At 46.7% G+C, this 13,284-nt stretch overlaps 1 protein-coding gene across 4 annotated transcripts in view; it reads right to left on the bottom strand.

The window, feature by feature from the left end:
- Window positions 1-13,284, bottom strand: part of ASAP2 (ArfGAP with SH3 domain, ankyrin repeat and PH domain 2) — a 148,608-nt gene that overhangs the window by 53,607 nt on the left and 81,717 nt on the right. For all 4 annotated transcript variants that reach the window (XM_074341634.1, XM_074341632.1, XM_074341631.1 and 1 more), the window contains exons 6-9: window positions 11,794-11,923; window positions 7,980-8,065; window positions 1,878-1,953; window positions 1,522-1,608 (exon numbers count right to left, since the gene is read on the bottom strand). In XM_074341634.1, coding sequence (XP_074197735.1) covers window positions 1,522-1,608; window positions 1,878-1,953; window positions 7,980-8,065; window positions 11,794-11,923 — 379 coding nt within the window. The remainder of the gene's footprint in view (window positions 1-1,521; window positions 1,609-1,877; window positions 1,954-7,979; window positions 8,066-11,793; window positions 11,924-13,284) is intronic.

The raw sequence follows: 13,284 nt of genomic DNA, 5'->3' as shown, positions 1-13,284 counted from the left end.
TGCTCTGGGTAATTCCCAGCACCACACGTGACCCTCAGTCTGCCAGTCTCTCACTTTTGACCCATGTTTACCAAGAGCCTACTAAATGAGCCACATGGTACCATGACGTGATAGCCAGAAAGGCCCAGAAGACAGGAGGGCATCTTCAACCTGGAGCTGGAGAAAAAGCATCTGTGCACCTGCAGACACGGCCAACAACCCTCAAACTCTATATGCTGCGACTGAGAGATGTCTTTCAAACAGAGTGTGTGAAGCACATCACCGGGGCTGGGGTGAGCCGGGGCAGCCTTCCAGACGCAGGGCTCAAGGTGCCTTAGAAGGACACACAGAACTCAGCTGTGCGGCGGAAGGGGAGGGGGCGAGCAGCTTCACTTTCACAAAGGAGTGACATCGAAGGCTAAAGTGTAAATGTGGAAAACTTCCATTTCACTAATATTTATGCATTCAAATTCTTGAGCCTTTAATAAAACCCACTGCTACTGAAAGAGGAAGAGTAAACATTAAAAACACTACTAGCCATTAATAAAGACATGGAAAGAATATTGGTTTTTTTGAAGTTCATGAAAAAAGCATGCAAATTTCTACAATTTATTAAAATACTGAACTACTTACTCTCCTAGACTTCGGTCACAAAAGGTAAATGCATTTGGGAGAAAAACAACAATATTCAGTTATAGTACAAGAACTTAAAATAGAGCATACCCAACTTCCAACAGTGAACCTGATGCTCTGCTCAGTAGTTTAATAGTTTTTGACCTAAAAGCTACTAGCTATACATTTAGATATATTTCTTTATTGACAACGAAGTGGATTTATGTTAAATTTCACATTATAATATCCTCACTGTAACAAACATATCAAATTACCTTAAAATTTAATTTTGAATGGTTTATTATAACGAGCTCCCAAAAGACAAATTATCACTGTGAATGTGTTGGCACACAGACAGGTGATCACAGGAAAGAGAAGATGCAAGAACACTAGGGTTTCTTCCCATCAGAATGCAGCTCCAAGGAAACCTAGCTCCTCCCGCTTTACAGAACACAATCTCTGGGCGGGAAGATTCAGATGGTCACCTGTCACCCGCTGATGCCACATGGCAGCATCCACGTGTATCAGGGCAGGGAGACCACAGGGCTCCAGGGAGAGAACCGATGACACGAATGACGACTGTCCATGTGACAGAGATGCCAAGGGCTGCTTGTCTAGTGGCAATGGGCGGAGCAGAAAAGGTTAAAACGCTGCTGTAAGGCCACACCAATGGTGATGCTTTCCCCGTGAGGTTAGCATGTATCTTTTAAACTTTATTATTTATTTATTGAGTTATTGCGTTATAGTGAGGTTAGCATATTTAAAAAGATGGCTTTATAAAACCGACCTAAAGAGCAAAACTAAATGTCTCAGCGTTGCCAGTGACCTGAGCACCTGGAAGACCAAAGTCTCATCTCCTCAGCCCCAGAGCCCCGAGACTTAGGGGTGAAAATACAAGATTAGCAATCCTTCAAAATTAAATCCCCTCACCTCTTTCTGCTCAACCTGCAATGCTGATTTCAAAATATCTCGAAGCTGTATCAACTGCCTTCTTTCTTCATCCTGGGCCTGTTTGATCTTGGAAAACACAAAACAGAGAAAAGTACGACCGAGGTACAGTGAGATGCTGGAGTTCACAGCGCATTTCCCCCAAAACGCAATGAACACCTCCGACACTGGTCCAACCTTCCCCCAACCAGGACTGAGGGCAGAGTGTGGCACTGCGGGGCTGTCGCTTTCTGGGTAGCCAGCATGCAGACACAAGATTACACAGAAGCAACATTTAAGTCAGAGAGTTTGCTACATAAAAACCATTTCAACACTCACGTGGGAGGGAAAGTACTTACTGTGTGAAGATCTGTTGAAAGTGTTTCAATGGAAGGTTTGAGGCTTTCAACTGCTTTCAGTCCATCCTGGAAAAAACTAGAAGGAAAAAGAAGAAACATAGATTGTCTTTCATAAAAGAGAAAACAATTTTGTTAGATGGAGAAAAAAACTTCTTTAAAAGAAATGACTGAGATTATTACGTAATTCCTGGGGGAAAAGACTAGGAACCAAGCCTTAAAATATTAGGCAACCCAGGAGTAAAGTGACACTCAAAACTATGAGAAGCAAATTGAGAAGGAACTGTAAGAAGCCTAGTATTTGTGATTTTTCTTGACTCATATAAAAAAAGCCCTAAATTTTCCATTTATAATGGGAAACAGGACCCTACTGACAAATGGCAGCAAAGGTTCTGGTTAGGAGCGGAAGAGCCTGTGGCCAGGAAAGCATGGGGTGCACACAAAAACAAGACAGTAAAGTATTTTCCTTGACAGGTGACAGTTCCGTGGAAAAGGGCAAGAATGCAGGAGGAAAGCAAGCCAACCTGATGCACACGAATGGCCCCGCCCCATGAGCAGAGTGGGGAGATGCGGTTGAGACTGAATATCAAAAGGAACTTTTTATTTTTAATGCTCAGAACTCTGCTTGTGAAGTCATTGATAACAAATGGCTCAGGAAATTCAACAGAGGCTAGATGTGTCTTTCCTGCAGCAACAGCGGGCTGACGTTCAGCACTCCTCTGAAGCGTGTCGTGTATAACCCTTTTGAAAGGAATGAAGAAAATGCTCCTAACCAGCTTAGGAGGCTTGTAACAAGACCTATAATGCCTGTATGGTTTGGCCCCTGCCTGTGTCTCCAAGTATCGATCCACACCATTTGCCCCCTTTATTCGTTTGGTTCCAGATACACTGGCCTTTTCTCTGTTCCTCTATGGCCACCAAATCCTCCTTGCCTCAGGCCCTTTGCACATGCTGTTTCTGCCCTCTGAAGAGTTCTCCTCGTAGCCTACCAACTATGTTGCCTGGCTCGTGACCACTCACTCTTCAAGTTTTAAGTTTTAAGTTACATACGGACTCATCAGGGGGCTATGCCACGACCCTCCTCCCTTCAAAGAGGTTTCCTTGCCAGATTTTCTCACAGCATTCTGTCTCTGGCTTCAAAACACTCACCACACTGCCATTACGTATTCAGTGCTGTAATTATTTAAAACATAATTCCCTCAGTAGGTCTTAAGTTCTAGGAAGGTAAGGTCACAGTATCCACAAAACCTGGCACATTTCGAGCACACGATATTCACTGAATGGAAAAATTAATGAAGGGAGGAAGGACAGTCTCCAACTTCTGCCAGTTTACTGGGTATCAAAGGAGACTATTTTCAGAAAATGATCTGGGGTTCACACGTATACTTCTTTTAAACTCAGCAACAGTCCTGGGGGAATTTCCCATATTAAGTATGCAATAAATAGAAGGGGCTGGAAAACCAATGCATGACAGCTAACACAGTAACTCCAAGGAGGAAGGAGAAAACACACACACAGGATGTGGGTCACGAACCATTACTAGTTAGTTATTAGGAATCACAGAGGCTGGGCCATTAGAATTTCTGGCCTTCAGATGTACGTGTAATTTTCACTTTATATTCTCATTCCTGTGTTTTGCCTGGCTCATTTTCCCCCTACGCATAATAGAGTACGCTTCTGGTACAGCAGCAGGTCAGCATTATAATGGTATTCCCACATGTCTGTCTCTACCATTCGGGCAGAAATGCCATGTCCCACGCGTCTCCATGTTTTCCACTCCCCAGCACAGTGGCCAGCACGCAGCAGCAATTTCAAACTGAAAAGGAAACTGCGAAGAACAAACACAGGAACGAGAAACCGAGCTTTTCCTCTTGTCATGAACTCATTTGGTTCCCATGTTTTGTTCCTATGTTTTTTTCTTTTACAACTATTTTATCAATCAATTCAAATTCTTGTAACATAGATAGGGGGTTGGGGGTGGGGAAAGAACACAGGAGAGGGAGTAGGGAAAATAGCAGAGGAGATCAGCACAGAAACGGCCCTGCTCCTGGGAAAGGAAGCAGGTGCTCAGCTTCAGGATCTCTGTGCCTGGAAACTGCCCCTGCCCCCCACCCCAGCAAGACAGCGCCTTGCAGTGAAGTCAGGTGCTCAGAGAGGTGTTTCTTGTCACAGACGTCGTTTCCATTGTGACACTGGCCGGTGTGCTTGGAATAAAGATAAAAGATGTTGGATTTCATCTTTGTAAAAGTCTAGCCAATCTTGACCATCTACCTAAAAAACCTCCTCCCTCTGATTTTCAAAACTCCTGTCTTTCCGCACCCTCCTTACTGAGGCATGTTTGTAGACCTTCTCTGGCCTTAGGGAAAGCCCCCAAAGAAGTGGCCCCTTCAATGACTGCTGCCACCGCAACGTTCCTCAGGACAAACTCCTAGCACATTTGTCTAAGGTTGGGCTTGTTAACACTTTCTCAAGCTTCAAAATGAGATTTACCGTCAGTATTCTCAAATATCAAATTCTGCTTTTTATCAAATGTTTTCTAGCCTACCTGATCAAATTCTCCAGCCTTTAAAACATACCCACTGAGATTCAACCTTCAAGTGCCCACCAAGCAGGGCGGCCTCTCCCTCCTCCTGACAAGCCTGCACAACAGCCCTACCGTGATGGCCACTGGAGCGAACTTCTCCAGGGCGCTGGACCCGCATCCCAAGCTCCAGGCAGCGGCTGGTCACAGTGGTTCCCAGCAGGTATCTTCTCATTAAAGAACAAGTCACGTCAGCACTCATTACCACTGTGTAGAAAATCACTTTTGTTTTAAAGACTGCTCTATTTCTAGGTTTCACTGGAGAATAGGGTCCTCAATCTTCCGCAGCAAAGGCTAGTAAGATACATTTTCCAGGCTATTCCAGGAACTAGAGACGCCAATTCTTTCCTTGAAAGAAGTTAAGACATAGAACATGAGGTACTCTTCAAGAATGCCTCCAGTGAAAAGCAAAAAGGAGTCAAAAGCAAAACAATGTCTATCTAAGCAGTTCTAAGGGTGAACACCCAAACGTGGTTCCACAGAATCTGGTTTCCACGGAGGCCCCTTGGTACCTGCAGAGACCAGCAGCACCGGTCAGCAGGCAGCCTCCGCCCCTGGGCCACCGTCGCCAGGTCACAGCTGTGTTTCCAGGGCGAGAAGTGGAGACTGAGGATGTTAAGTAGGGGCGCAAAGGGCCTGCAGGTGGTTAAACACACGCATGGCCACGGGCTCCTTGTCCACTGGCTGAATCACTCAGGCTCCACATTCTATCCTCCAAAACGTGCACTTAAAAGTCAAAGCTGTTCAAATGATTTGAAGAGCCTGCAGTACGTACGCACACATGCAAACTCATCCAAAAAGGAAGTAATGGAAGATTCATCATTTTTAAGGGTTACTGAGCTCATGCCCATAAAAGGCCAACTAAGTTCACTTTTCCACAAGTGGTCTGTTGCTACCCAACAAATCAGTTTGGGCAAAATAAAGAAAAAAAGGAAATCCCAGAATAACTTCTTAAAAATAAAATATCAGCAAGGAAGCAACCCGCTTCCTAAACGGCCTCACATAAAGCTACAAGGGTAAGACTGAAGAAGGAATCTGTGTGTTAATCACACAGTTAGGATTTGGAGTCTCTGCAGAAGAATTCACCTTAAAAATTCGACAAATGATGGGTCTTTCTATTCCCTGAGACTGTTCTCCCAAGCGTGGGGCTCTGCTTTTAACCCAGCACATCTTCCTTTGCTGTTGGATTGCCACTGCTTTAGAAATGCAGTGTCGCCAGAGATGTATTAAGAATTGCAAAGCACAGCTCCGTCCAATTCAACCGTGCAATTCACCGCTGCAAATACGTGCCAGGTAAACACGCCATGTGCTAGAGACTAAAAAATAAATGTCATGGAGGACATCCTTAAAGAGGATACAGTTCAGCGGGAGACACAACACAACATGTAAGATGCCATCGCGGGATGTGTAGAGAATACAGTGGTAAGAAGAAGAAAGGGAAGTAACTCCAGGGGGAGAGCAACTCGACTTCAGAGCAGCAGCTGGACCTGAGCTGGGTCTCAGGGAGGCACAAAGGCTGTGGGAAGGCACGGTCACGTTCAAGGCAAAGGGAACAAAGTGTGTGAGGGAACATCAGCACGGGGCATGGCCTGTTCAAGGCAAGGCAGGGGGACACAGGTGGCACCAGCACCTCCAGAGTGCCCACATCACCCCACGCCCTCCACCTGTGCAGTCAGAGCCTGGGCCTGGTCACATCTCCAGCTATGCTAGGACTGCACCCGCGTCCCTGAGTGATCACACACCCACTCCTGTCCCGTGTGGCTCCTTCCAGACACAGAGCAGCCCTGTTAAGACAGAGATGGGATGGGAGGGGCTTCCTGATGTTTCCCATCAGCACCGCTGCCCACTCACAGCCGCTCCCTGGCTTGGTCACACTCTTACGCACGGGCCAGCGTCTGCCTCCCGTCCCTCCCGAAGGTCCCAGCCTGTAGGAACTTGGTTTCCTTCTTCCTGTATCACCGGAACGTCACACAGCACCCGGCGCCTAGTAAGAGCTCCGTCAGTACTGGTTGAATGCATCCTCCGCTTAAAACTTTTCGGGGGCTTCCCAACATGTCTGGGATAAAATCTACCGCCTTTAACGAGACTTCCAAGGCCGCCCATGTCTCAGGCTTTTCCATGCAGTTTCATTTTGCTCACCATGTGTCCATCACAATGACCTTCTTCCTGCCTCAACCCTGCCTGCCTGGAAAGCTCTTCCTCTGCTCCTTATCTGCTAGCTCCTCCGCATCCTTCAGGTCTCAGAATACGTCTCCTCCAAGAGGCCTGCAGCTGATTCAAGAACTGAGTACCAACCGCGTGTCAGGTACTTTGTTCTGGCTGCCAGAAAACCCAGCAAGGAACAAAACAGAAAAAAGAAAAATATCTCTGCCCTCAACCTCTGTCTAAATTTGGTCCTTCTATTATTATACTCTTCCTTAGTCTCCTCTGCTCCGGGACACTTTGTCAAACGTCTGATGGTAAGCGTGCCGGCCTAAGCCCCGCTTGATTCCAGCAGGAACTGCGCCCGTGACGTACATCACCGGGTCCCCAGCATCCAGGACGGTGCCTGACACCCAGCACGCTCTCAACAAAGGCAGTGAATGAGTCCGCGGCCTGTTTCTAGTAGCACCTGGGGGTCTGGGAGCAGAAGGAGGAGGGGAGTAGAAAGGCAATCAGGCCGAGGGACGAGGCCCAGGTTGTGAGGGGCTGGCGGACACGGCGAAGTTGAGTACCTGAACAGCCCTGAAAGTGGAAGTTTCTTCTTCTGTTCCACGTACAGCCCCCTTTGCTCAGCACTGTCATTTGCTTTACAGGGTAAGTATATATGGAAGTAATTCTTTTTATTTATTTATTTTTTATTTTTTGGGGGGTAATTAGGTTTATTTACTTATTTTGATGGAGGTACCAGGGATTGAACCCAGGACCTCATGCATGCTAAGTGCACACTCTACCACCGAGTTATACCCTCCCTGCTCTTTTAATTTAAGACACTGCATTAACACAATCCCATTCCCCTTTTAACAAATAAAAAACATCTGAGAATCAAACCAGTTTGCCTTTTTATTAAAAAAAGCAAAAATAAGTATATTTGATAATTAGATTTTTATATTACTTTTAGTTTTTGAGATATTCTCCAACCATAAGACTCACCCTTTAAAAGTGCACAGTCCAGTGCTTTTTAGCATATTCATACAGTTGGGTAATCATCAGCCCAGTCTAATTCCAGAATATTTCCATTGCCCATCAGCAGTAATTTGCCCTCCCCACTCCTCTGCTTTCTGTCTCTGTGGATCTGCCTGTTCCTGACCTTTCGATTAACTGGAATCCTCCAGTCTGCGGCCTTTGGTTTCTGGCTTCTTTCACTTAACATGTTTCCAAGGTTCATCCATGTTATATAGCACGTATCCCTGTTTCATTCCTTTTCCTACGGATTCTAAGTAAGTGTTTACTTTCAGCACGATACTACAGATCTCCCAGAGGTTGCCATAAAGAGAGAAACATCTGAAATAACATCGTAACAAAGAAATAACATCATAACTTACTTGCATTGGGCATGAAAATATTTGATCAGATTCTGAAGTAAATCCACTCCCTTTTTAATCTTAATTTCATTGACCTTCAGCAGATACTGTAAAAAAAAAACAAGAAATGTCACAGATAACAAGCAGAATATGAGCTTCTGAGGACAGATCCCCTCTCCCACTTCTCCGACACTGTACTGGGTAGAGCTCATGGCAGGTGCTTAATATTTTCTAAACACCATTTGCCTAAATGTTTCTTTTAGCTTTTGTGCCGTGTGAATTATCTGACATACAGGTAATTAAACGCTTACCTTCAAGCACCCAGAACTCCAAGTAATACAACATTCTATCTCGCCCAGTGAGGAGAAACTGTCACCCTAGCTGCACAGAAGACGGAGGACGGTTAGGATCAAGGGCTTTCTAAGCACCTTGAACGTTCCTGCCTGCATATTCTGTCCCAGGCCCCTTTCTTTCAGCAGGTCATCATCTAGACACTAACTGCTAATCTTCTGAAGTTGAGACTTTGCTCCATGTGTCTCGTACTAAGACATTTAAAAAAACTGTGATTGCCATAAAAAATCATATTTTAAATTCAAATAAATGAAAGCCATTTTTAACTTGGAGAATTCATTCACAACCACTAAGGCATCAGGAAGCCCCAGGGACCCACAAAACAAGCATCAGGAAATACATTTGTTCTTTGCTAAAAGACGACACAGAACACAGACTTCATAAATTCCCTCTCCCCTCCACTGTTGGGACAGGGTATAAACGACCCTGAGAACATGTCACCCTAAAGACCGAATGCCCCGAAAGAGCTGCAGACCTCCGCTGACCACAGGCATCTCCGCTGTCACCTGGCAACTCGCGCTCAAGGTCCTTCCGGGCGGGCTGGGCAGCCCAGGCCCGGGAGGGAAGCTGCTCTGAAGAGGCCACGACAACTTTCCCCCGGCCTGCACCAGTGGCCTTTCTGTCCGCATCGCCCCCCTTTTTGGTGCTTATTCATTAACTGAGTAAGATGTTTGGTAAAGTATCAAAATGGTTAAATGGTTAATTAAGACGCTTGGCCACACGTCAAACATTAAAATGTACGTACCCTTTGACCTAGAAATTCTACTTACTGGAACTTATCATAAGAAGATAATCACAAACGTTTACAAAGATGAATAGAAAAGGAGGTTCACTGCAGAGCTGTTTGTAAAAGTGAAAAATGGCAGCAACCCAAACAGAATGAATGGGGAATTAAAGTACGGGGCACCCATACAAAAAAATGCCATGCGGCCTTCAGGCCAACAAAGCAGAGACTTTCTGACACGGAAGGAAGTCTGGGGCACAGCAGTGAGTAAAATGATCAGGCTACGAAGCAGCAGCAGCAGGTGACCCTGTTTCTACAACTGTTTTTGTGTATGCAGACTAGGGACACCTGAAAGACGCTGAACTAGAGGGCAAAGCGGTCATCTTTCAGTAAGTACAATTTGGGGTGACTTTTAATGTCTTTTATATGTAAGCACATACATACATACATGCACACACACACATATATACTGACCAATTTTTTAAAGCTCATATTTTTATAATCATAAAAAAGCAAGAGCAGGTCTCTCATACCTTCTTGATTCACAAAAGTTCTGTATTACTATTTGGCATACCGAAGTTCTTTGTAAAATTCCTTCTGAAGAGTAAGTCCCACAGCTTTAAAATAAACACCTGAAAGTCGCTTTTCTATAGTAGCTACTAGGCAACTAAAAATTTAAACACCTAAACAACATCAAGCATTTACAAAACTTGAGAACTTCAGTTTGAGCAAACAGTTGGACAATTGAGTGATTTTAACTGCGACCATCCATTCACTCCAGGGCGTGAGGTTCTCGGGATCTGCTTTTCAGATGCCCCCCTCTCGCCCTCTCCAGCCCAGGTCTGTTTGGCCAATGTCTACATCCTTCATCAGACGTGCCCTCCTCTGGGAACTCCACCCCCACCACCGGCCCACCCCACCCCTGCTTCCGCACCTGCACTCAGCGCCTGACCCCACTGGCCTGCAGCTCTGCAGAGGCAGGGACCCGTGACGCTCGGCACAGATTGGGGCCCGACAGCCGTTTGGGGACCCACCCCACAGATGGCCTGCAGGTATGACTTAGAGGCATTGGCTAGACAACGTATCTCTAATGAGATAAACCACCCTACGAGTCCACACAACCTACTCACCCAGCCGAGGAAAAACCCCTCGTGCTGGGTGCACACCCCAGAAAGCAATGAGACTGCTGAGGCTGGAACCGGCACCCTTCACTTCCAGGAAAAGCCAGTAACATGCTGGCTGAGTCTCACAGTCACTGAACGTCCTTTAATAAGCAGTCCTTCCTGTAGAGTTTAGTCAACAGACTCCCTCCTTATTAGCCCAGAAGAGAGCACAGCCTGAACTCACACACACACACTTTCAAAACCCACTCTCTGTGAAACACTATTACTTAATTTTACCCCGACTGAACAAAACCAACACGCTGTGTTTGTGTAACACACAGCGGTCTCCTTGTCCCTGCCTCCTACTTCCAGGCTGGTTTCTCCGACACCACGTGAAACAGGCCAGGGCAGGTATTTTATGTGTGTCTGTTTCTAAAAACAGCATTTGTATAAAAACATCCACTCAATCTCTTTGAGCTTAATTAACTTTCTAAATATTCATGTAATGAAAAACAAAGCAGCAAAGGAGGGACAGAGGAATAAAAAAGACATAAGACATTAAAAAAAACACCACAAGAACAGACATAAATCCAACCACATCAACAGTAACAACAAATGTGGATGATTTAACAATCCCATCAAAAGGCAGAGGTTGTCAGACTAGATTAAAAAAAAAATAACCGACCCAAATACAGATTGTCTACAGGAAATATACACTTTAGATCCAAAGATACACATAGGCTGAAAGAAAAGGCTGGGGGGAAATCCCCTGCAAATAGAAACCATAAGAGAGTGGGAGCGGCTGTCCAATTAGACAAATGTGAGAGCCTAGACCCCTGGGACTGACTCTCTGCTTATTGCTTAGGAGTTTGCTCTGAAAATAAAAACTGATTTAAATACACTCCTAAGATATGCATCTATAAAGACTAAGCTCCTGCTATAATTAACAAATAAACAAACATTCCAAAATCAAAAGGTGCCTTACGATTAGCTTCGCTGTTGACGCTTACAGGGACTCAAGAGCCGGCCGAACGCGGTCTCAGCACATGTCACAAATAGCGCCCTGCGTCGTGCACACTTAGGACATAAGTCTGCGCAGCCACGGGGGGAAACAGATGCCCCTGTGCACAAGGGGCTTTGCCGTCACCGCCAGGAGGAGCGAGCTCTCAGGCAGAGGTGGGGAACTGCTTCCACAAGCTGTTTCTACAGACTCGCAAGCAAGGTGGAAAAAGGCTGGAAGCAGAGGCCTGCATGACTGGCCTTCGATGCTTTCCATCCCTAAGCCTCCAGTAGAGAAACGTTTTGAGTTTCTGCCACCTTCCCCTCCCCAAGGCAAGGCCTCAGGCTGCAGGTGGAGCGCACAGAGGGCCTCCCCTGGGCACCTGGGCCTCTGGCTTGATGAGCATCCCCACTGTGAGCAGGTGGAACTGGAGTGGCAGCACTTCCAGGGGCAGGTGGCTTGGCTTCCCAGAACCAGCTCTCAAGGCTCACAGTGGGGGGACCACAGGTGACATCTCACTGCCCCTCCTCGGCTTGGATTCCACTGGTACAAGGGAACCCATACCCCTCATCAAAAACCACTAAGGGGGGAGTAGTCTAGCTAGCTTCCAGTGAGGTGTTCGGTGTTCCCTCGGCAGCCCCGGGGCAGGCAGCCCACCTCGCACATCTGCAGCTGGAAGAACCGGCGCTCCTTCTCCATCTCCTCCGCGATCTCGGCCCCGCTTATCTCCGTGCGGATCATCCCATGCAGCTTGGCGTGCTCCTTCTTCTCCTTCTCTATCTTGGTTCTACGTGGGAAAGAAGCAAGAAGACCTCAAGACACCTCCGGACAGCACGGCCTCGCCGTGATCCCAGCCTCCGGCCTGGAGACAAGTGCTTGCCGGACGGCCTCTAACCCACTGGGGAGGAAAATGCCAATCTTGGCCCTTTTTGTGGCGTATCTACTCATCAAATGCTTCCAAAGCACCTACGCTGCGCCTGGCCTGGGTGAGGGGAGGTTGTGCCCCTGAGGTTTCCTTTAGGGACAGCACTCTGGTCCGAGTGGCCGCAGGGTGGCCAGGGGCAGCCCGACCTCCTGGTTCTCCTCCAGCACCCTCCCCACCCCTCTTCATGCCGCCTCCTCCTCGCTAGCAATGTCATGACTCAGACAGGGCTCATCCTGCAGAATAAGACAAGTGACGTTTTCCGTTTGCAAGCTTTGTCCCCCTTTCCGTGTTTATCTTATGCTCAACTGTTAGTCAAGTGTGCGGGGCAGGGTGCGAGCCGACCCTGGTGCACATCGCGAGACACGTGACCAGGGCGAGAGGCAGCCATGAATCACATCAGTTAAGAAGGGCTTGAACTTGTAACTGGGTTTCTATTTTGGAGAAAAGAAGACTAAATAAAAGCCACAGAAAGCACTCAAAAACATGAAGGTTGCCCAAAGAGAAGGGAGCAGACTTCCCCGCCGTGCCTCAGGGCAGACGTTGCATAACGTAAGGCAGCATTTCCTAGAAAGCTGAACAACTTTCTAAGAAATGGGTTACTTTGGGGCCAGCGTCCCCATCACTCGGGGAGGGGGTATTTAAGAAGAGGCAAGAAATCTAGTTTCTGATCCTTGTTTTTTATCTTGAAGCACAGCACTGGGCAACAGTAGATGTTCCACAACTTGAACGGGTGGGTGAGTGAGAACATTAAAAAAAAGGTGACCATTTGGTGGGGATGTTGTTAAATGGCTTCATGCACCGAGGAGGAGGTGGGGAGTGTGACTGGAGGCCCCTGAGATCCTGGGGACAACCACACAACTCCAAGGCACCCCCCGCCACCCCCTCAGAGGGATCAAGACACGGCCAGACATCGGTCACTCTCATAATGCTCAGGTATAGGACTCCAGGCCAGGAATTTTAAATATGTCTTAAACCTGTCTGCTCCATATCCAGGGCCTCTCCGGACAAATCAATATCACATATATTAATGGGCAGAGTTACTTTTTAATTTTTATCCCAGAATTACTTTTGAGTTTTAAATGGTGCTGCTCTTTGGGTCTCAGATTCTGGGATTTTGTGAGTAATTCTGTCCCCACTGTATTTATGTGTGTCTTGATTTTACAGAACTTGATCTCTTTCCCCTTCAAACCTTTTCCTTTCAGAACCAAAACCCCTCTTTAGAA

The sequence above is a fragment of the Camelus bactrianus genome, chromosome 15, assembly GCF_048773025.1.
Source record: "Camelus bactrianus isolate YW-2024 breed Bactrian camel chromosome 15, ASM4877302v1, whole genome shotgun sequence".
Taxonomy (NCBI): Eukaryota; Metazoa; Chordata; class Mammalia; order Artiodactyla; family Camelidae; genus Camelus; species Camelus bactrianus.
This window is presented reverse-complemented; position numbering and strand designations above follow the sequence as displayed.